Consider the following 23,351-nt stretch of genomic DNA (forward strand, 5'->3'; position numbering starts at 1 on the left):
CCCTTGGCAGAGCAGGAGCCCTAAAAAATCAAAGTCGTGGCTCCCTTTTGTCCTCTAAGAGCTTTGGGAACTGGTGGAGGTGGGGAATGTAGACGAAGCAACATCTTTCTCAGTTGTGCCCAAGACCCCTCCCTTCGAGACACAATCGTACTGTAGATGTTTGCAAAACCCATTGTCACTTCTTTAAGGCATGATCTTGGGTAACTTTTCACTTCTCTGGGCCTGTTTTCTTCTCTATACATTGAGGACCCCATTCTCATATTCCCCAGGAGTTTTTGTTCATGCATTCACTCTTCTTTCAATGCACAAGGACCATGATAGATGCTGGGGATACAAAGACGAGCAAAAGAAATGGCATCTGGCTTCAGAGCACTTATAATGTAGTGTGGGAGGGAGACGAACTATCACACATGAAAAATTGTCAGCTAGCGTAAGTACTCTACAGGAAAGGCACATGGTGTCGTGGACGTTGAGGCAAGGGAGTCCAACCCTATTCCTTTTGAGCAAGGAGTTGTGCAACCTCTGTTAGCCGTGGCCTACTTCCTTACACTCAGGCAATTGGAACATGGCAGCTGGAATCAAAGACCCTTCTGGCTTTGACATTCCTGGGCTCTGCAGGGGTCCAGTGGCGTTAAATCACCAAAGCTTGGTGAGAGGTGAATGCAAACCCCATGTACCAAGCTTCCCTACTGACTGACCGATGAGCTTTCAAGGAATGACAGCCGATTTCCGTCCTGAAAACAAGCTGTGGTGTTTAGTCCCCATAAAGCCACCATGAGAGAGTTTGCAACTTCTACTGCAGAAACACGCAGCAGAGGTAGGCAACAGATCTCAACTCAATTTCCTTTTTCTATTCCCCACAAAGTAGACAAGTCACTGAAGCCCTCCTCACGTGTCCTGACTCCACAGAAAATGGCTTATCCTGAACAGATGTGACTGAAGATTTATTTAGTTTATAAATTAAGTGATCCTGCAATAGAGTCGTCATGATTGTGACATCTCAGGTATTCTGCAGGACCCTCCGACTTGCCAGCGATCACTTGCAGCTAGCTGAGAACAGCAGTAGCAAGTGAAGAAGAGGGGCAGAATCTGGGTCAGGGGGCCCAGAGATCACTTGTGTTTTCTTGGTTCGCCAATAAATTCCTGATTGGTGTTGAATGAACCCTCTGGTACGACTAACTTCTCCTGGGATATCCCTGGAGAATGTATTTCCGGAAAAGTTTCAAGTACAATATTGCAATATTTATTTCTGCCTTGGTATTACCTGCTGTCTTACCAAAGCAAGGGATATAAGCCAAACCAGCAGGTCTCAGGTTTTCTGGGTGAAAAGATTGTCCTCTAATGGGACACTGTCCCCAGACTGAATGGATGCCGCTCTGGATCAGTGAGAAACCAAGGTGTGGTGAGTGAAATATTCAGTCAAATACAGAAGCACAAATCGAGACTGAGGGAGGCATCAGCAGCCATGGGTGCAAGCGAGGCTGTACTGTCCGTAAATACCAGAACTCCCACCTGCATGTCTGCACCTTCTCAACCCATGTGGAGTCTTCCCTACTATTTCAGAGAGTCCCCAGGGGCTCCCCATCCCTGCCTCTGCTGCCCTTATGAACCCCTGCTCTTCTGGTGTCTTATAAACAAGGGTCCTGGCCAGTCTCAGGACTCAGGATGCTCGGCGGCCCCGGGGTCAGTGCAGGGCGGGGCCAAGGAGACTGGCTCTTGACACGATTCCGCACCTGCTCTGCACATTGTGGTCTAGGCTCTCACAGCGTCTTTCATGAACACGGTTCCTTCAGTTTCCACCCCAACCCCTCCATCGGTGGGGACCTCGAAGCTACTCAGCAGCCTGATGGGAAGGGGCGGGCTGAGGGGACCATCCCATTCCTGCCAGCTCCTTGTTTCCTGTGACCAGTCCTCCTGCGTCCCAGAGTCTCAGATTCAAGAACATCAAAAGTGCTGCCTTTTTCCTCAGCCACAAAACAACTCCAGTCCCTCCTCCGTGGCCACGTATTGAAGGACAAACCCACTGGTTCTACAAACAGCAAATCCGGTCTGGGCTCCCTTAGGCCATGCTCCTGTCCAAGGCAAGAAAGCAGGCGTCAATCTTCCGCGATACATGAAGACACCTCTAGTTGTCATGCAGGGTTTATACTTATGTATCTGGAGAACCGTTTCCCCTGAGAATCCTACAGGTTTATTCTGATTCCACGAACCAGGGTTCTAGAGCCTTTTCTTCTTTCCTTCCCTGGCAAAGACCTTCTAAATCTACGGTCAATTATTTAATTACTCATTTCACCCTCCAGCAAGACTAGGGGCACACCAGTTTTCATGGTAGGGAGACAAAACCCAAAACTCTGTAAGCGTAGGTCTCTTGTTAGAAAGCTTCAAGGAAACAGAGGGAAGGGCAGTTAATGTGGTATTTCATGTCCAAGAGGGTGGCCCTAGGACGATGCTTACTCATCTCGGAGCCCTTGAGGAAGCACTAGCTCTCAACCGGAAAGCTGACGTGGCTTCTAGCTTCAAGGTCAGTAGTGTTGTGTGCTGTCAGCCCAGAATCTGGGAACCGGTGAAAGCTAGAGCGGCCTTCCTGAGGCACTTCCCCCAGCCAGCAACAGAAGAGCCTCTGCTGCCCTCCCGGAACAGCCACTCTGCTGTGCTGTGGCCACTTTACAAGACCACGTCCCCAAACCGTCTTTCTCCTTGGTCCTTTCGCTCCCACACTGGGACCACTCTTCCACCGTCTGCTCAAAATCCAGCGGTCAAGAGCTCTCTCGATCAGGTCCCCTGACTTTCCCTTGCAAGTTCTCTGCCACTCGGCCTGCTCTGGGTGGGGCAGCTTGGTGTGCAGGCGAGATGCAGGAGATCGGAAGTCAGAGGACTGGATGGAAGTGTTGCTCCGCCCCCTACGTGCTGGGAGACAGTGGCTACATTATTTGATCTCTTTGAACTTGAATTTCCCTACCTCAGTTTTTAAACATACTACCTGATACACTTGTTAAAAGAGATTTGTGGAGGCTGCTTTTCTCCCCCTCCGGCTCCTTTCGCTATAGACTGAGCCCCATGAAGGTAACACTCCTCAGGGGACGCCCCCTTGGAGGAGTGACCCGTCTGATTTGAGTTCATGGGTCAGACTCTGGGTGAAACTGCTCTGCCCTCCCTCTTCCTTTTTTTAACCTTGTGTGTGCAGCTTTCAAAGTACACATGATCTCTTTTGCAACCCGCCCTCCCCCCGCCCCGGGTGCAGCTGAGCCACGGGTTTGGATGTGGAGAGGGGAGGGGATTCCCGGTTCCCTGCAGCCATATACACACTATGTTCTCCAGTGCCCGCTGTGTGATAAATATGGTACTTTGTTCTCTATCTGCCGAGTCCTCTTATTTCTCAGCCGGGTCCTCTTATTTCTCAGCCGGTTCAGAATTCAGGTGGGGATGGGAGCACCAGGTACCAGGTCCCCTGAAGATCCTCAACAAGGGAAGTGAAGAACTTCAAAAGTTACAAAAGGGCTTTTAAGGGAAAATAACTCCTCCCCTCCCTGCCCCTCAGTCCCTCAGTTATCAAGATCCCCTGGCCAGGAGCACTCACTGAGAGCAGATGACGGTGTTTCCTTTCAGAGACTAAATATGTACAAATACCGGTGCACATGGGCACGCGCGCGCGCACACTCTCTCTCTCTCTCTCTCTCTCTCTCTCCTGGACATGAACAGAGCAGTCAGAATTCTGTTCAGCAGCTTGCACCTTACATTTAACTTAACTTAGAGATCTTTTCTTCCTAGAACATAGAGCGGCTTCCTTTTTTTTAATGGCTACATTGTACTCCATTAGCTAGTCCCCTCTGGATAGACACTGAGGGTTTTCTTGCTCTTTCACTGTTTCAGAGTTGAACATAGTGGAAAAACGGGCAAACTCTGGAGCCAAGCCCCAGCGCCACTACTTACTAACAATGAGAACTCGGGCACGATACTCAGCCCCTCTGTGTCTCCCTTTCTCTTCTAAAATGGGAATAATAATAATAATTGTAACCTAGTGTTTTTTGAGGCTTCCATGAACACATGCCAAGCACTTGGAATATACTTAGACTATGATGAGCCTCACTAAGTTTTAGGCATTTGGTGAATGCTACAATTTAAACTATACAGGTGATTTTCTACAGGATGTTTTTGCAGCTATAGGATTTAAAACATGGTTAGCTTTTGCCAAATTGTCTGCCATTGCAAATTGTATGTGCGTCTTGGTTCCCCGCAGTCCTGCCCAAGCAGTTTGTTAGCAAACTTTTTGAATGTTGCTAATCTCATTGATGGAAAACATCTAATTGGAGTCTTAATTACTATTTCTCTTATTATGAGTAAACTTGAGTATCTCCTCATATATTGAAAAGCCATTTATATTTCCTTTTCTGTGACCAACCCAGACTCATCCTTTGTGCTTTTTTTTTTTCTACTGAGTTGCTGATTTTTTCCCTACTGACTTACAGGAGCTCTGAGTATATTAAGAAAATTAGCCCTTTGGCTATGAGATGCTTTGCAATATTTTCCAGGCTTGGCATTTTGAATGGTATTTTGTAAGTCTAATTAATCAAATTTTCTGGCTTATTGGCTTTGGGTCATACATTTGAGGCGGGGACCACTCTATTTTTAAAGTTCTCCCATATACTCTCCTAATGCTTTTACTTTGTAGTTAAATTTTTGATGCATCTAGAATTTATTTTGATTTAAGGAGGGAGATGTGGATCTGATCTTATTTTCATCCACATGGCTGCCTACTGTCGAAACACCTTTTATGGATAAACCAATTTCCTCCAAATGACTAGATATGCCATCCTCATCATACTCTCAATTTCCTCATGTATATCTATATCTAGTCTTCTTAGAGAGGGACAAGTCTCACCAGTTGGGCCTGGAGGAATGGGAACGTGTTTACTCACGAACCATGAAAACATTTTAATGAGTCATGCTTGATAAAACAGTACTTTTAGTTAGTGTTAGTTATAGGAAGGGCTAGCCTTCCTATATTATTTTGCTTCATTTTATACATTTTCTTGGATTTGCTTTCTGGTTTATTGTCTACACAGGGACTTTAGAGAAACCTTACTGAACGAAAAATAATCTTATTGGGGAGTGCCTGGGTGGCTCAGTCTGTTAAGCGTCTGACTTTGGCTCAGGTCATGATCTCCGGGTCCTGGGATGGAGCCCTGCTTTGGGCTCTCTGCTCAGCAGGCGTCTGCTTCTCCCTCTGCCTCTCCCTCTGCTAGTGCTTTCTCTCTCTCTCTCAAATAAATAACATCTTTAAAAAAATAAAAAGAAAATCTTATTGGTATTTTTACTGGGACTGTCTGTGGGATCATCCATTAGGATTTGGGAAGGTTAACATTTAAATTTTTAGCTCCCATATAACATCACTCTGCATATCTTTTATGCTATAGCAAAGAGGTGGACTCTACATTTGAATAGCGCTTTATACAAGAGGAATCTTACATTTGTGTAAAACTCTTGGGACGTATAAAGTACCTCAGGAGATGACATCTCACTTATTCTCACAGTAAGAGGTAAATGTTATTAGTTCTGTTTTCACGAGGAAGCAGTTACACTTACCAAAAGACCGCAGCTAGTTGGTGCTGAGCTTGAGACCTGGGCCCTGATCAATCCTGAGCTTGTTCTGGAGTACTGTCACCTCTGTTAGGCTTCTGGCTGTGGAGGAGTTCCAGATCTCTGGGCATGACAGGACCAGACAAGTAAATGATGCAGGAGGGGCCAGCATTGCAAGAGCGGTTGCTTTTATTTGTAAATCTTGCTAACTTGCCCCTTTGGCTGACTTCTTCCAAGCTGGTCAGTGGAACTGAGTGAACACTGTGCACTGGGCTCTGTACCCACACACTTTGGAAGGGGACCAGGTAGGCTGTCTCAGCCCTCAAAGGGCTAGCAGGCTGTCCGTCCAAGCAGGAGGGCCGGCAGTCTCTTCTCAGGCCAAGAGAAGGACTACCCCTCAGTCTTCACAACTGCTGGCTAACATTTCCAGATCCCACCCAAACAGCTCCAACTAGTTTGGCCACACTGTGGTCCAGAATTTGTCCTAAGGGAAAGTGATATATAAAAATGGAGCCGAGAATAAGAGGGACTGGCATCAAGCCTCATTGGAAAGGCAGGGGGAGTCCGTCACTTTGATTGGAGCATAGACAACTGGCTCCAAGGGTGCAGAATGTTTCTTGGTCGGATGATCACTCTTTTCTTCTGAGATTTTGAAAGCTACGCTCGCATAGGTAAGTGCTTCCTCCGGGGATGAAAGCTGCAGAGGAAGAAGGAGGAGGAATAAGTGAGTTCAATTTGGAGGAAGGTGTCCCTTTAGAAGCCACTCAGAGGATGGGGACACAGAGGACCAAAGAGATCAGAAGATGCACATGCCTAGTGTCCCAGAAGCAGGGTGGTCGTCTTACCTTGGCCGGAGGATCTCGGCTGGAGGGAGGGTCTAAGGGAGGATTCAGGGCCCAGGGGCTGCAGTGACCTGCCACAGGTGCCAGGAAAGAGAGGGACAAGTCTCACCAATGGGGCCTGGAGGAATGGGAAGCCTCTCTCTGCAGGCTGGGGTGCAGGGGTGGGCGTTGGAGGCGGCAAAAATGGAGGGGCGGGGAGGGCGGGGAGAGAAGCAAAGGGATTCAGGTCGTCAGTCTGCAGACAAGGTCAGGGACCAGGCTTTTACTCCCCCGCAGCTCTTCTCAGTGTTAGAGCCAGAAGAGCTGTCCCAGCTCTCAGGGACCACTTACATTTCCTGTAGCTCTTTCTGATGAGGAAGATAAGGACCACCAGCAGCAGCGTCAGTAGGACCCCCGCGATAAAGGCTAAGACCAAATGCTGTATCCTGTTTTGGCAAAGAAAGGGAGCAGATGACCCCCTGGGCTTTCTGAAGGCCTCTGCCAAAGGCCAGAAGGTCACCGTTCCCGCCCGTGGGTGAAGCCCTGAAATAGCTTTCATGCTGCTTCAGTGACTTTTACTCTTACCCACGGCTTTTCAACTTTCTGCTTTGGGGTTCCAGAACTGTTTGAGGCCTCAGTGCAAACTGTGGGCTCCTGCGCCCCTCAAAAATCTTCATAAGCCCATACACACACAGTTTATCAATGAGCTGAGGGGATTCATGGATCTCTCGGAGGATCTCCCCTTCCTGGGGCACTCCTGGTTAAGACCCACACTCTAAATATAAAAAAACGATTCAGCTCTTCAACTGTTTCTCGTCCCTTTTCCCCAGACCTGCTTCCTCAACTCGCATCAGACGAGGCTGTCAGCACAAAATCCACTGCCATGCAGTACAAGATGAAATGATAGGCGGGAGAGTGCTGGCTTACTTGGTGTATTCCAGGAGGTAGGGTGCAGAGGCAATGGTTGGGGCTGCTGTGCTGGCACTTTGTATGTCTGCGGGAGATGAGAGAACACAAAGGGGCTTAGTGTCTCCACCACGGTTCCTGAGTTTTTTCGGCTTAGATGTCCCCAGGTTCCCCACCCTGTCCAAGCACCCAGGGGAGGTAAACGATGGAGGGCCCCACCCTGCAAAAGGAGAGAACGATGTTTCGCATCCTGGATCCTTTAACGTGAAAACTAGAGTTAGAACTGAGAAAACAATCAGCTACCCACGCGGGAGAGGAGCCTCGTGTTTCTGCCGCCCCATGTGCCCGTTTGACAAACAAACACATCTCCTGTTGCTCCCTCCAAGATTTAATGGACCCCAGGGAGATGAGCTTCCTTGGACAGAGCAGACAATGTCAAGGCCAGGGAGTAGAGAATCAAAAGCAAAACCCAGAACTAGCATTTCCCAAAGTTTTGGGGAACTTGACCTTGGAAACTTCTGCCTTTTTTAGTTTGTTGCTTTGTTTGCAGGGCGGCTTCTAACAGTGACTAGCCAAAGGCAGCCACAGTGAGCTCTCCCAAGGCCGGCGCTATAAACAGGGGGCCCAGTAAGGGAAGTGAACTGCATTGTCCTAAGCTACCCAGCTGGTCTCATACTGAGCACACAGACACTTTTTACTCAACTTGGGAGGACAGATTGTTCTCCCTGGTTCCCCTTGTCACTCTTCCTGGCATTGCGTAAAATTTAATTCTTCCAACTTCAGAAATGTTGTCCCATGCAACTCTTTAGTACAGTTACTGGTTAATCCAGGCCGTGTTAACTCAGTAGTGAGGCAGGTAATGGTTTCTGTCCTGGACTTACCATTGTTGGGTTCGGGTTTGGAATGCCATCCTCCCATGCTGTCTTCCCGAGAATAAAAAATGTTCCTCTTTGAAAGCCTAGAAAGTAAAGGTAGCAGAGGGGCGAACTCTGAGACTGTGGTTTTAATACCAGAGCAGTATTGATGAGAGAGAGGCTAGTCATGGTGGGTGTTCTAGTGAGGACAGTGGTCACGGACTTTACATGGTGTGGTTACCACACCTCAGCAACCAGTCCTCAGCTTTGCAGGTCCACAAATCTGATCTTAGCAGGGCACCAAGAATTGACTGATTGATCCAGAACCAACTCACACCAACTAACTCACAGGAGACTGATATATAAACTGAAATGACATAAGGAACATGTTGGTGTCACCAGTGCGTTCTATCAGAACACGTGAGAAAGCCAGTTAAAACCACAGTTTTGCTTGGCATTGAATTGAACTAAGTATGGGAGAGGATGAATGGATGATTTTAATACTGAACATCATAGAGATCTAACATATTTGCCTCACTCCTCCCTGGCAGTGCTGGGTAACCTTTGACCCACTTTCTCGTGAAGATCCTTCCTCTAGGCTGGATGAGAACTTTTATTCTGTTCACATATTGTCTTTTCAAGTATGTCAGTGTCTTTATCTAGGCTATGGTTCTACTTCTTATGTTAACTTTTCTGTATTTTCCCTTTTATTTATTTGTACTAAAAAGTATAAGTTACCTAAAAGCAGCAGAGTAAAATCACCGAAATCCTACTAACAATTATTAATATTTTAGTGTATTTCTTTTTAGTTATACTTCCATGAATTTCCTAAAAGCTAGTTGAGACTTCATATCTCCTTTTTTGTTGTTTTTACTAAGTTTTTTTTTTAAATCATAAACATCTTTCCCATGCCACTCAAAACTTTCTATAAGCATTTTTAGTGGTGAGAAGTCTTTCCGTTATAGCCATGTATGATAGCTTGCTTAACCCGTTTCGTTGTTGATAAAAATGGTCTCCACTTTTATTTAAAGAACAAAACCATGTTAGGAAACCACAGTTTTACTTCATATTTAGGCACACCCGTGATAAGAATTTTTGACTCTGCTTAGACCTGCTATATTTTAAGGTAATTTATTTAGACAGTAAATGCCCTCTATTATTTGTGTTTATTTATTCAGCTTTCAAAAGTAAATCAATTTCCAGTCCTTGGACATGGGGAGGGTTAGAAGGATACCTCATCACCATGTGCCACTCACAACAGCGACAATAATAAGTCTTTAGAATCGACCAAATAACATACTCTAGGATAAAGCGCCGACAAGGGACATCTGGTGAGAATTCTGAGACACGAGACTAGGAAGCCCACCATCCGCAGGAGAATCATCAGTGGTAACAATTTTTCTAGCATTTTTGCTCCTTTTCTAATTTAAAAGTCAACAGTGCTCTTTGCAGAGCACCAGAAAATATAGAGTATTTTTAAAATATTGAAATATATGTTTGCCCTAAAAAGAGCATGATCTTATCCTGTGAATTTATATCGGACCTCGCCACTGGGGACATGGAAGATGAGAGGATCGTAGGCTCCTGTAAAATCTTAACCCTCACATAAGTGGCTCTGAATTTACAACCATCCCACAGAAAAATTTGGGGGCCAACCCATTCTGATAGACAAAACCATCGCACAGTGCAGCAGGGAAATAAATTCTTACAGATCCAGGCCAAGAAAAGCAGGAAACATGTTTCCGTTTGAAAACAACACCCCAAACATTTGACAGAGCATAAATCAAAATAGAAACAGCACTATATATACTTTCTCACGTTTTGTCCAGTACCGGGAGACTCTTACCGATTGCCGTAAAATCCACCAGCTACGTGCAGCCACTCAAATACAGCACTTCCCCCACCAAATAAAGTTAAACAGAAAAAAAAAATGATAGAAACCATTAAAAATTAGATGACGTTTTCTTTGGGTGAATGATTATTTCGTCTAGATTAAAAGCATGGGGTAAATGTATTTACCTTCTAAGACAAAGTCCGGTCGTAAGACGCCAGTCGCCTAGGACTGAACTTTTCACTTGCTTCTGTGACTACGCCTACTTTTCAGAGATGACGAAATAATGGTTTACTGCCGCTATCCACCAAGCTGTGTGTTGCAAACTTGAGTTCAGACTTCCTCTTTGAGGCCAACATTTTATATATATATATAATTTTTTATAACACCATATATTTTTAAATCCCATGAACAGCTTCTTTTGTATCTTTTGACACATGAACACTAGAACATAGGGGGTTAAGAGAAGTTTATTTCTAATTAAGTATTTATTAAGTATTTAACCATCATGTGAGATAAGGTGGAGTTCCCAGCAATATGGCTTTATCATTGTCATCAAGCATCTTCAAATCTCACTTGTTCTAACCAGAAAGATGAGGTTGATAAGGAGGGAGCAGTGTCAAGCGTGAGGTACTAGCTGGGGAGACATGAAGTGTGTTAGGGGTTATGCAGATCCCTGGGGGCGCCTGAGTGGCTCAGTCAGTTAAGCATCTGACTCTTGGTTTTGACTCAAGTCATGTTCTCAGGGCCATGAGATTGAGTCCATATGGGGCTCTGCGCTCAGCGAGGAGTCTGCTGGAGATTCTCTCTCCCTTTCCCTCTGACCCTCCTCCCCAATCACACTCAGGCTCTCTCTCTCTCTCTCAAAATAAATACATAAAATCTTAAAAAAAAAAGAGTTATGGAGATCCCTTCAGAGGGAAGGCGAGTCATTTCCTTATAAACATTTATCCGTAAAATAATGTTAATAAAGTACTCTGCATCTTAAAAGAAGTAGAGAAAAATAAAGGAGGATGAATTTAGAAAAATAAACATATGGATTTAGAAATATTAACCAAAATAGAATTTGTGAAAGATTCGGGCGCCTGGGTGGCTCAGTTGGTTAAGCGACTGCCTTCGGCTCAGGTCACGATCCTGGAGTCCCAGGATCGAGTCCCGCATCGGGCTCCCTGCTCAGCAGGGAGTCTGCTTCTCCCTCTGACCTTCTTCCCTTTCATGCTCTCTCTCTACCATTCTCTCTCTCTCTCAATAAATAAATAAAAATCTTTAAAAAAAAAAGAATTTGTGAAAGATTCACTATCATGTATTCACAGATATTTAAGAAATTTGGAGCATAGTAATTTCTAAGAACACTATAGAGGTCCTGGTCACTCTATTGTGTTTCTTATAGGTATGCCCTATAAGAAAACAGTACCTTGAGAGTGAAATCTGATATTTAAGGATTCAGGAAATGTGACAAAAGAAAATAATCCCTGAAATTATTATTCTCTGTACAAAAGAATGTCCTCAATTTATGGAGTTTATGGAAAATAAAGCAAGAATTCTTATGCTTATGAGGCCAAAGTTATCAGAGGAACAGATTGGATAATCCTCATCAGATTATCCTCTCAGTAGTTCAAAGAAACTATTGAAATAGAGAAAAAACACCTTTAATTTAGAATCACTATCTCTGGATCTCTTAATCAAGAAACGCATGCTATTTTTTTTTTTTTTGGTGTAGTATTTGAAAATAAGAAACATTCTATAATTTGAAAAAAGATATTTAAAATATTAATACATGTACTTTCTACATAAACTGTGAACTAGCTGCTGTGGATATTTCAGAGAACAAGGCAGAAAATTTTCTCATGGTGCCTATTTTCTAATTGAGAAGAGAAATCATAAACACGAAAACAACAGACATTACAGACTGTGTTAAGGGCCATGAAGGACACAAGCAGAGTGCCATGCTAGGCTAGATTAAATGATGGCAGAAGGTCTTTAGATGAAATGGATGAGTGGGGATGGTCTGTCCAAGGAGCAGACACTGAGAACCAGAGGATGGGAAAGAGCTGCTCAGGCAAGGAGCCCCAGAAGACAGTTTCAGGCAGAGGGCATAGCAACTCACAGACAAGGGAAAAGGAAGAACTGGCAGAGCTGGCAGAGCTGGTGAAACTGGGCAAGGCTGCATGCAGGTGGACCCGGAGCTGGGGGCCTGGGGCATGGATGGGGTTTGGATGGAGGGGGCAGAAAGGAACCACATAGGGAGTGCCCCAGGCCTGGGACTGGTTGCTGGGATTCAGGGGATGTTTTTCCCAAAGATCAGTGTGGTTCAAGAGTGGAGCATTTTGGGGGCTCCTGGGTGGCTCAGTTGGTTAAGCGACTGCCTTCTGCTCAGGTCATGATCCTAGAGTCCCAGGATCAAGTCCCGTGTCAGGCTTCCTGCTCGGCAGGGAGTCTGCTTCTCCCTCTGCCCCTCCCCTCTCTCATGCTCTCTGTCTCTCAAATAAATAAAATCTTTAAAAAATGAAAAGAGTGGAGCATTTTTTTCAAATTTAATTTTTTAAATTAAATTCAATTAACATATAGTATATTATTAGTTTCAGAGGTAGAGTTCAGTGATCCATCAGTCTTATTTAATACCCAGTGCTCATTACATCACGTGTCCTCCTTAGTGTCCATCACCCAGTTACCCCATCCCTCCACCCTCCTCCCCCCCAGCAACCCTCAGTTTTTTTCCTATGATTAAGAGTCCCTTATGGTTTGTCTCCTCTCTGATTTAGTCACGTTTTATTTTTTATCTATGATCCTCTATTTTGTTTCTTCAATTCCACTTATCAGTGAGATCATATGATAATTGTCTTTCTCTGATTGACTTATTTTGCTTAGCGTAATACCCTCTAGTTCCATCCACATCATTGCAAATGGCAAGATTTCATTTTTTTAAATATATATATTTATAATTCCAGGCCCTCAAAAGCAATCATGGTAATTAAGAACAAAGTTTTGAGTCATTATGATAAGAGACCAACTTTAAACATCTCTGGTGAGATGAAAGTGGGAAACTCTCAGTAGAAACCCCAGAGTTACTTGGAAATCACCTTTCAAATGTTCTTCCAATGCGCGGGAATCAGGTTAGCATCATCCTCCAGCTGGGTGACGTGGCCACGGGCGTCCTGGGTGGGGGCAGCTGGGGCGCAACCCAGCTCCTTCCGTATAGGTCTGTTCCACGGCCGCCCAGCAACAGAGACCACCCGCCCCTCCCCACACCCCCACCCGATTGTCCGCCCAGGCAGCAGTTTACTAGAATTCTGTCCATTTGAGCACTTGAATGTCACTGAAAAATAAATCAATGCAATTTGGTTTAAATGTCAGTTTCTTCAAGAACCTGATATTTCGGTTACAAATAATTGAAGCTCCTTTTTAAAAAGAAAATTCGACTCCCTCGAAATCAACTACTTTATGTGAAGGAAGAAGGCATTGTTACAATGGCTCAGAACCATCCTCGACTCTGTGGTGGGTCCGGCTGAGCAGCTAGCTCGCAAACGTCTTGCCTGCGCCCTCCTTCCCCTTGTACGTCCTCTTGCCATGCGTGAACGGGATGTACCGGTACTTTATCATGTGCTTTATTTGCCTCTTCATGGTGATACAGAAAAGCATGATGAAGTACATCACCAGGATGGGCCAGAACACCGGGACATTGAAAGCCTCAAAGAAGGTGCAGGCCATGGCCACGAGGATGCCCTTGGTTGCCGCATGCCAAAATTTAAACTCTGGAAGCCTTCGAATAAAGGGCCAGAACTCCTCGTTCTGTTTGGTTGGTAATGAGGGGCCGTCATCTGAGTCCTCCATCAAGGAAGGATCCACTTTGGGCGAGAGAAAGGCTATGAAAAGATTGAGGTGGTAGATCCCCAAGGCGTAGGTCACAATGTACCAGCTCTGCAGGAGGTAAACTCGAATCATATAGACAAAGCTCAGGCCCAGTGTCACCACCCATCGCACAGCTGTGTAAGGTGTGGACTTGTCTAGCTAGGACTGATAGATCTGTCCAAGTCTTGTGAAAAATCTGTACACCACAGAAGGCTTCCCATTGACAGAATCTCCAACACTGTCACCTTCGGACATTCTGTAACTCGCTGCTCCCTGCAGCCGAGCGTGGTCCCCGAGGGCCACGGGAAGGACGCCGGCAGGCAGCCGCGCCAGCACTTCGCACGGTCCGGGAAGGGCCAGCTGAGCACTTCCGCTCTGTCCTGTGCGGCACTGCCTCCGGAGCCTCCAAGATTTCATTTTTTTGATGGCTGAGTAGTATTCCATTGTTATATGTATGCCACCTCTTCTTTATCCATTCATCTGTCGATGGACATCTGGGCTCTTTCCATAGTTTGGCTATTGTGGACATTGCTGTTATAAACACTGGGATGCAGGTGCCCCTTCAGATTACGACATTTGTATCTTTGGGGTAAATCCCTAGTAGTGCAATTACTGGGTCATAAGATTGCTCTATTTTTAACTTCTTGAGGAAACTTCATACTGTTTTCCAGAATGGCTGCACCAGATTGCATTCCTACCAACAGTATAGGAGGGTTCCGCTTTCACTGGTAGGGGCAGAGCAAGATGGCGGAGGAGTAGGAGACCTGGATTTCATCTGGTATCAGGAATTCATCTGGATACGGATCAAACCATTCTAAACACCTACGAACTCAACAGGAGATCGAAGAAAAGAATAGCAACAACTCTCTGAACAGAAAAGCGACCACTTACTGGAAGGTAGGACGTGCGGAGAAATGAATCCGAGGCGATATTCGGGAGGATAGATGGCGGGGGAGGGGGCCCCCGTCGACCGCTTCTGGCAAGTGCTAGAGCCGCGGAGCACAAAATTGGAACTTTTAGAAGTCGTCTCCGCTGAGGGACATCGCTCCAGTGGCTAAACGGGGGGTGGAACCCTCGTGGGACAGTGTGGTCTCAAGACCCTCGGGGTCACAGAAAGACCAGGGATGCCTGAGTGTGGCAGAGCTCCCACATATCAGAGCGGGGAAGCCGGCTGCAGAGACGGAGCCGAGGCGCGGGCTCTCAGCTCGGGGTTGCCATAAACTGTGATCCGCGGCCCAGTTGGGCCACTGCTCCTCCAGGAGGGACCCAACAAGCGGCAGATCTGGGGAGACTCCACTTCCTCCCCGGGAGGAGCGGCATGGAAGCACACCACAGGGATCTGCTGGGTTTGGAGACTCCACACTGGGTCGGGTGCCAGACATAGAAACGCTAGGTCACAGGCTGGGTGAGCACGGAGTGCGGCCGGAGACAGGGGACATGAGAGAGACTGCTTTTCTCTGGGGGTGCACTGAGGAGCGGGGCCCCGAGTTCTCGGCTCCTCCGGGGTGGAGATTGGGAGGCCGCCATTTTCACTGTTGTCCTCCAAAGCTGTACGGAGAGCCTGCAGGGAACAAAAGCTCCAGAGAGCACACCCGAGAAGATTACTGAGCCCGGACCAACAAGGGTCACCTCTGGCAAAGACATTTGGGAACCACGGCAACAGGCCCCTCCTCCAGAAGATCAGCAAGAACAGCCAGCCAAGACCAAGTTTACCGATCAATGAGAATGGGAGAACTCCAGCCCTAGGGGAATACCGCACATAGAATTCATGGCTTTTTTACCATAATTCATTAGTCTTTCAAAGTTAATTTTTGTAACTGTTTTTTTTTTGAAATTTTCTTTTTCCCTTTTCAACCAACATCTTATCAATCCCTTTTTTAAAAAAAAATTTATTTTTCATTTTTAGAGTCATATTCTATCCCTTCATAGTAGTTACCCTTATTTTTGGCATATATATATATATATATATATATATATATATATATATATAAGTTTTTCTCTCTTTAAAATTTTGAGATACAGTTTCTTCTAACATATCAAAATATACCCTAAATCTCTAGTGTATGGCTTTGTTCTAGTCTCCTGTCTGATCACATTCTCCCCCCCTTTATTTCTTTCTTCCTTTCCTTTTTTTTAATCCTCTTCTTTCTTTTTTCAAACACCTTCTTATCAATTCCTTTTTTAAATTTTTTTTATAATTTTCATCTTTACAGTCATATTCCATCCCTTTGTTGTATCACCCCTTATTTTGTACATATATAAATCTTTCTTTCTTTAAAATTTTAGGAGGCACTTTCTTCTAACAGACCAAAATACACCCAAAATCTAGTGTGTGGCACTGATCTAGGCACCAGCCTGACCATATTTGATCATATTCTGTTCTTTTTTGTTTTGTTCTGTTTTTGTTTGCTTTTATCTTTTTCTTTTTCTTTTTTTTCCTCTTTGTTTTTTATTTCTTTCCCTTTCTTTTCCCCTGGTTTCAGGTCTTTTCTGATTTGTTTAGAATATATTTTCTGGGGACATTGCTAACCTGTTAGCATTTTGTTCTTTCATTCATCTATTCTCCTCTGGACAAAATGACAAGACGAAAAAAATCACTTCAGCAAAAAGAACAAGAGGTAGTACCGTCTGCCAGGGACCTACTCAAAATGGACATTAGTGCAATGTCGGGCCTAGAGTTCAGAATCATGACTTTAAAGATACTAGCTGGGCTTGAAAAAAGCATGGAAGTTGTTAGAGAAACCCTTTCTGGAGAAATAAAAGAACTAAAATCTAACCAACTTGAAATCAAAAAGGCTATTAATGAGGTGCAATAAAAAATGGGGGCACTAACTGCTAGGATAAATGAGGCAGAAGAGAGAATCAGCGATATAGAAGACCAAATGATGGAAAATAAAGAGGCTGAGAAAAAGAGAGATAAACTACTGGATCACAAGGGCAGAATTCGAGAGATAAGTAATACCATAAGACAAAACAACATTAGAATAATTGGGATCCCAGAAGAAGAAGAAAGAGAGAGAGGGGCAGAAGGTATATTGGAGCAAATTATAGCAGAGAACTTCCCTAATGTGGGGAAGGAAACAGGCATCAAAATGCAGGAGGCACAGAGAACCCCTCTCAAAATCAATAAAAATAGGTCAACACCCCGACATCTAAGAGTAAAAGTTACGAGTCTCAGAGACAAAGAGAAAATCTTGAAAGCTGCTTGGAGAAGAGATATGTAACCTACAATGGTAGAAACATTAGATTGGCAACAGACCTATCCACAGAGACCTGGCAGGCCAGAAAGGACTGGCATGATATCTTCAGAGCACTAAACGAGAAATATATGCAGCCAAGAACACTATATACAGCTAGGCTGTCATTGAAAATAGAAGGAGGGATAAAAATCTTCCAGGACAAACAAAAACTAAAGGAATTTGCAAACACGAAACCAGTCCTACAGAAATATTGAAAGGGGTCCTCTAAGCAAAGAGAGAGCCTAAAAGCAGCACAGACCAGAAAGGAACACAGACAATATACAGTAACAGTCACCTTACAGGCAATACAATGGCACTAAATTCATACCTTTCAATAGTTACCCTGAACGTAAATGGGCTAAATGCCCCAGTCAAAAGACACAGGCTATCAGATTGGATTAAAAAACAAGACCCATTGGTATGCTGTCTGCAGGAAACTCATTTTAGACCCAAAGACACTGCCACATTGAAAGTCAGGGGGTGGAAAACCATTTACCATGCTAATGGACACCAAAAGAAAGCTGGGGTGGCAATCCTTATATCAGACAAATTAGATTTTAAAACAAAGACTGTAATAAGAGATGAGGAAGGACACTATATCCTACTTAAAGGGTCTATCCAACAAGAAGATCTAACAATTGTAAATATCTATGCCCCTAACATGGGAGCAGCCAATTACATAAGGCAATTAATAACAAAAGCAAAGAAACACATTGACAATAATACAATAATAGTGGGGGACTTTAACACCCCCCTGACTGAAATGGACACATCATCTAAGCAAAAGATCAACAAGGAAATAAAGACTTTAAATGACACACTGGACCAAATGGACTTCACAGACATATTCAGAACATTCCATGCCAAAGCAATGGAATACACTTTCTTCTCTAGTGCCCATGGCACATTCTCCAGTATTGATCACATCCTAGGTCACAAATCAGGTCTCAACCGGTACCAAAAGATTGGGATTATTCCCTGCATATTTTCAGACCACAATTCTTTGAAACTAGAACTCAATCACAAGAGGAAAGTCAGAAAGAACTCAAATACATGAAGGCTAAAGAGCATCCTACTAAAGAATGAATGGGTCAACCAGGAAATTAAAGAATTAAAAAAATTCATGGAAACCAATGAAAATGAAAACACAACTGTTCAAAATCTTTGGGATGCAGCAAAGGCAGTCCCGAGAGGAAAGTATATAGCAATACAAACCTTTCTCAAGAAACAAGAAAGGTCTCAAGTACACAACCTAACCCTACACCTAAAGGAGCTAGAGAAAAAACAGCAAATAAAGCCTAAACCCAGCAGGAGAAGAGAAATAATAAAGATCAGAGCAGAAATCAAAGAAATAGAAACCAAAAGAACAATAGAACAGATCAACAAAACTAGGAGCTGGTTCTTTGAAAGAATTAACCAGATTGATAAACCCCTGGCCAGACTTATCAAAAAGAAAAGAGAGAGCATGGGCTGCGGGTCTTCCCTTGCTTAGCCGGCTGTGAGCTGAGGGGGACCTGAGCCGCGGCCCTAGAATGGGAAACAGTGCCCTCCGAGCTCATGTGGAAACCGCGCAGAAAACTGGTGTCTTTCAGCTTAAGGACTGTGGGCTGACCGAGTTCCCCTCAGAGTTGCAGAAGCTGACCAGCAATCTAAGGACCATCGACCTGTCCAACAACAAGATCGAGAGCCCACCGCCTATGATTATAGGAAAGTTCACTCTGCTGAAGAGCCTCTCCTTGAACAACAACAAACTGACTATTCTTCCTGAGGAGTTATGCAATCTGAAAAAACTAGAGATGCTAAGCCTAAACAACAATCACTTGAGAGAGCTACCATCTACCTTTGGGCAACTGGCAGCCCTCAAGACCCTGAGCCTCTCTGGGAACCAGCTACAAGCACTACCACCACAGCTCTGTAGCCTACGGCACTTGGATGTGGTGAATCTCTCCAAGAACCAGATTCGGAGCATACCTTACATAGTGGGGGGAGCTGCAGGTCATCGAACTCAATCTCAGCCAGAACCAGATATCTCAGATCCCAGTAAAGATACCTTGCTGTCCTCACCTTAAAGTTCTTTGCCTGGAAGAGAACTGTCTTGAGCTCAGCATGCTGCCACAGAGCATTCTCAGTGATTCCCAGATCTGTCTGCTTGCTGTGGAAGGCAACCTTTTTGAAATAAAGAAACTTCGCGAACTGGAAGAATATGATAAGTACATGGAGAGGTTCACAGCCACTAAGAAGAAGTTTGCATGATGTTCTCCAGGAGCACGGGAACCTTACAGGACACTGACATGGAATCTCTTGCAATCTGGCTGAATCAAAGGCTCCTGTTGTTGTCAAGGATTATCTGCAGTAAGGAGATGATACTCCCGCAGATATTTCAATGATCTTTTCCCTTTCCAGGCCTCGTCTTAAGCAAGCTAAAAAATCAAGGGACAGTTAGAGTCCTCCATTTTGAGTCATGGATAAGGGTAAAGGACAGTGTTGATCATCAAAACCATCATTAGTCTGGCTTTAAGAAAAACAGTAGCTCATTGCTATTTATACAATGAAGGGATGCTGCTTGGTCACAGAATCACTCCGTATCACAGCTTGAAATTTCATGTTTAGTTTCACTGTATGAACTTGCATAAAGTCAGTTGCCATTCCATCTGCATTAACATTTCATATTTTTATGAAATATAGTTTCTGAGAGGCTACTATGGTTAATCTAGGATTTATGATTTTATTTCAGTCCATCAGTTCAATTGCAGTGTGTATACTTGGAATTTAGAATGTACATAAATATGTGACTGTCTTGATTAAAAGTGTATTTTGTCAGAGAAGCACCAACACCACACTAAGAGATGTTCCCCAAGGCTGCAGTAGCAAATTTTTTACTATTGCATGTGCCTTACTGGTAGAGGGCTCTGAAGACCAAAAACCATATATGAAAAATTTGTAAGATACAAAGGATTGTAATAATGAAGATTTTCCTGAAGCTTTGTTAGAAATAATGTCTTACTTCTGGTAATCCTTTTCCCTTTTTGCGTTTATAATTCTACTAATCAAATTACCTATCCAAAAACTACTGCTACAATATTTTAAAACAACCTATGTTTATAAAGTTTATTCCCTGGATGAGAGAATATACTAAATAAAGAATTTTTAATGAAAAAAAAGAAAAGAGAAATGACCCAAATCAACAAAATCATGAATGAAAGAGGAGAGATCACAACCAACACCAAAGAAGTACAAACAATTATAAGAACATATTATGAGCAACTCTATGCCAGCACATTAGATAATCTGGAAGACATGGATGCATTCCTAGAGATGTATCAACTACCAAAATTGAACCAGGAAGAAATAGAAAACCTGAACAGACCTATAACCACTAAGGAAATTGAAGCAGTCATCAAAAATCTCCCAAGAAACAAAAGCCCAGGGCCAGATGGCTTCCCAGGGGAATTCTACCAAACATTTAAAGAAGAATTAATACCTATTCTCCTGAAACTGTTCCAAAAAATAGAAATGGAAGGAAAACTTCCAAACTCATTTTATGAGGCCACCATTACCTTGATCCCCAAACCAGACAAAGACCCATCAAAAAGGAGAATTACAGACCAATATCCTTGATGAACATGGATGCAAAAATTCTCACCAAAATACTAGCCAATAGGATCCAACAGTACATTAAAAGGATTATTCACCATGACCAAGTGGGATTTATCCCTGGGCTGCAAGGATGGTTCAACATCCGCAAATCAAACAATGTGATACAATATATTAAAAAAAGAAAGAACAAGAATCATATGATCCTCTCAATAGATGCAGAAAAAGCATTTGACAAAGTACAGCATCCTTTCTTGATCAAAACTCTTCAGACTATAGGGACAGAGGGTACATACCTCAATATCATAAAAGCCATCTATGAAAAACCTACAGCGAATATCATTCTCAATGGGGAAAAGCTGAGAGGTTTCCCCCTAAGGTCAGGAACGCAGCAGGGATGTCCACTCTCACCACTGCTATTCAACATAGCATTAGAAGTCCTAGCCACAGCAACCAGACACCAAAAAGAAATCAAAGGCATCCAAATCGGCAAAGAGGAAGTCAAACTCTCACTCTTTGCAGATGATATGATACTTTATGTGGAAAACCTAAAAGTTTCCACCCCAAAACTGCTAGAACTCATACAGGAATTCAGTAAAGTGGCAGGATATAAAATCAATGCACAGAAATTAGTGGCATTCCTATACACCAACAACAAGACAGAAGAGAGAGAAATGAAGGAGTCGATCCCATTTACAATTGCACCCAAAACCATAAGATACCTAGGAATAAATCTAACCAAAGAGGCAAAGGACCTGTACTCAGAAAACTATAAAATACTCATGAACGAAATTGAGGAAGACATAAAGAAATGGAAAAACGTTCCATGCTCATGGATTGGAAGAACAAACATTGTGAAGATATCAATGCTACCTAGAGAAATCTACACATTCAATGCAATCCCCATCAAAATACCATCAGCTTTTTTCAAAGAAATGGAACAAAGAACACTAAAATTTGTATGGAACTAGAAAAGACCCCGAATAGCCAGAGGAATGTTGAAAAGGAAAAGCAAAGCTGGTGGCATCACAATTCCGGACTTCCAGCTCTATTACAAAGCTGTCATCATCAAGACAGTATGGTACTGGCACAAAAACAGACACACAGATCAATGGAACAGAATAGAGAGCCCAGAAATGGACCCTCAACTCTATGGTCAACTAATCTTTGACAAAGCAGGAAAGAATGTCCAATGGAAAAAAGACAGTCTCTTCAACAAGTGGTGTTGGGAAAATCGGACAGCCACATGCAGAAGAATGAAACTGGACCATTTCCTTACACCACACACAAAAATAGACTCCAAGTGGTCGAAAGAGACCTAAATATGAAACAGGAGTCCATCAAAATCCTAAAGGAGAACACAGGCAGCAACCTCTTCAGCCACAGCAACTTCTTCCTAGACACATCGCCAAAGGCAAGGGAAGCAAGGGCAAAAATGAACTATTGGGATTTCATCAAGATAAAAAGCTTTTGCATAGCAAAAGAAACAGTCAACAAAACCAAAAGACAACTGACAGAATGGGAGAAGATATTTGCAAATGACATATCAGATAAAGGGCTAGTATCCAAAATCTATAAAGAACTTATCAAACTCAACACCCAAAGAACAAATGATCCAATCAAGAAGTGGGCAGAAGACATGGAACAGACATTTTTCCAAAGAAGACATTCAAATGGCCAACAGACACATGAAAAAGTGCTCAACATCGCTCGGCATCAGGGAAATCCAAATCAAAACCTCAATGAGATACCACCTCACACCCGTCAGAATGGCTAAAATTAACAAGTCAGGAAATGACAGATGCTGGCGGGGATGTGAAGAAAGGGGAACCCTCCTACACTGTTGGTGGGAATGCGAGCTGGTGCAACCACTCTGGAAAACAGTATGGGGGTTCCTCAAACAGTTGAAAATAGAGCTACCATACGATCCAGCAATTGCACTACTGGGTATTTACCACAAAGATACAAATGTAGGGATCCGAAGGGGTACGTGCCCCCCAATGTTTATAGCAGCAATGTCCACAATAGCCAAACTGTGGAAAGAGCCAAGATGCCCATTGACACATGAATGGATAAAGAAGAGGTGGTATATATACACAATGGAATATTATGCAGCCATCAAAAGGAATGAGATCTTGCCATTTGCAAGAACGTGGATGGAACTGGAGGGTGTTATGCTGAGTGAAATAAGTCAATCAGAGAAAGACATGTATCATATGACCTCACTAATATGAGGAATTCTTAATCTCAGGAAACAAACTGAGGGTTGCTGGAGTGCTGGGGGGTGGGTAGGATGGGGTGGCTGGGTGATAGACATTGGGGTGGGTATGTGCTATGGTGAGCGCTGTGAATTGTGCAAGACTGTTGAATCACAGATCTGTACCTCTGAAACAAATAATGCGATATATGTTAAGAAAAAAAAAGAAGAAGAAGATAGCAGGAGGGGAAGAATGAAGGGGGGTAAATCGGAGGGGGAGACGAACCATGAGAGATGATGGACTCTGAAAAACAAACTGAGGGTTCTGGGGGGGGGAGGGGATGGGTTAGCCTGGTGATGGGTATTAAAGAGGGCACGTTCTGCGTGGAGCACTGGGTGTTATGCACAAACAATGAATCATGGAACACTACATCAAAAACTAATGATGTAATGTATGGTGATTAACATAACAATAAAAAAGAG

The 23,351-nt window shown here is 43.8% G+C and overlaps 1 protein-coding gene and 2 pseudogenes across 2 annotated transcripts; 1 reads left to right on the plus strand and 2 right to left on the minus strand.

Annotated features, from left to right (window-relative positions):
* Window positions 1-5,748: 5,748 nt before the first annotated feature.
* CUNH1orf162 (chromosome unknown C1orf162 homolog) lies at window positions 5,749-10,284 on the minus strand. Of its 2 annotated transcripts, none has more exons than XM_025872416.2 (6): window positions 10,178-10,284; window positions 8,186-8,262; window positions 7,326-7,392; window positions 6,750-6,844; window positions 6,423-6,490; window positions 5,749-6,274 (listed from the first exon to the last, which is right to left on the minus strand). In XM_025872416.2, the coding sequence occupies exons 2-6, from the start codon at window positions 8,220-8,222 to the stop codon at window positions 6,113-6,115; spliced, it is 429 nt and encodes a 142-aa protein (XP_025728201.1). In that variant the 5' UTR covers window positions 8,223-8,262; window positions 10,178-10,284; the 3' UTR covers window positions 5,749-6,112. The 2 variants fall into 2 exon arrangements, with proteins under 2 accessions (XP_025728201.1, XP_025728199.1); XM_025872414.2 differs by lacking the exon at window positions 10,178-10,284 and adding an exon at window positions 10,005-10,141.
* Window positions 10,285-12,939: 2,655 nt separating this feature from the next.
* Window positions 12,940-14,168, minus strand: LOC112824508 (protein RER1-like; annotated as a pseudogene).
* A 4,389-nt stretch (window positions 14,169-18,557) lies between these two features.
* LOC112824507 (leucine-rich repeat-containing protein 57 pseudogene) lies at window positions 18,558-19,801 on the plus strand (annotated as a pseudogene).
* The last annotated feature ends 3,550 nt before the right edge of the window (window positions 19,802-23,351 follow it).

This window comes from Callorhinus ursinus, unplaced genomic scaffold (assembly GCF_003265705.2).
Source record: "Callorhinus ursinus isolate GAN/ISIS: 27379988/994484 unplaced genomic scaffold, GSC_fseal_2.0 scaffold9, whole genome shotgun sequence".
NCBI classification, from domain to species: Eukaryota; Metazoa; Chordata; class Mammalia; order Carnivora; family Otariidae; genus Callorhinus; species Callorhinus ursinus.

What these genes read in the sequence shown, in the direction of transcription:
- CUNH1orf162 (XM_025872414.2), bottom strand. Translation starts at nt 10,102, where the DNA reads ATGGTTTCTATCATTTTTTTTTTCTGTTTAACTTTATTTGGTGGGGGA. An exon ending in GGTGGATTTTACGGCAATCG is followed by an intron (nt 8,263 to 10,004) that starts GTAAGAGTCTCC and finishes TTTACTTTCTAG; the next exon opens with GCTTTCAAAGAGGAACATTT. An exon ending in GCCGAGATCCTCCGGCCAAG is followed by an intron (nt 6,275 to 6,422) that starts GTAAGACGACCA and finishes CTTCCTCTGCAG; the next exon opens with CTTTCATCCCCGGAGGAAGC.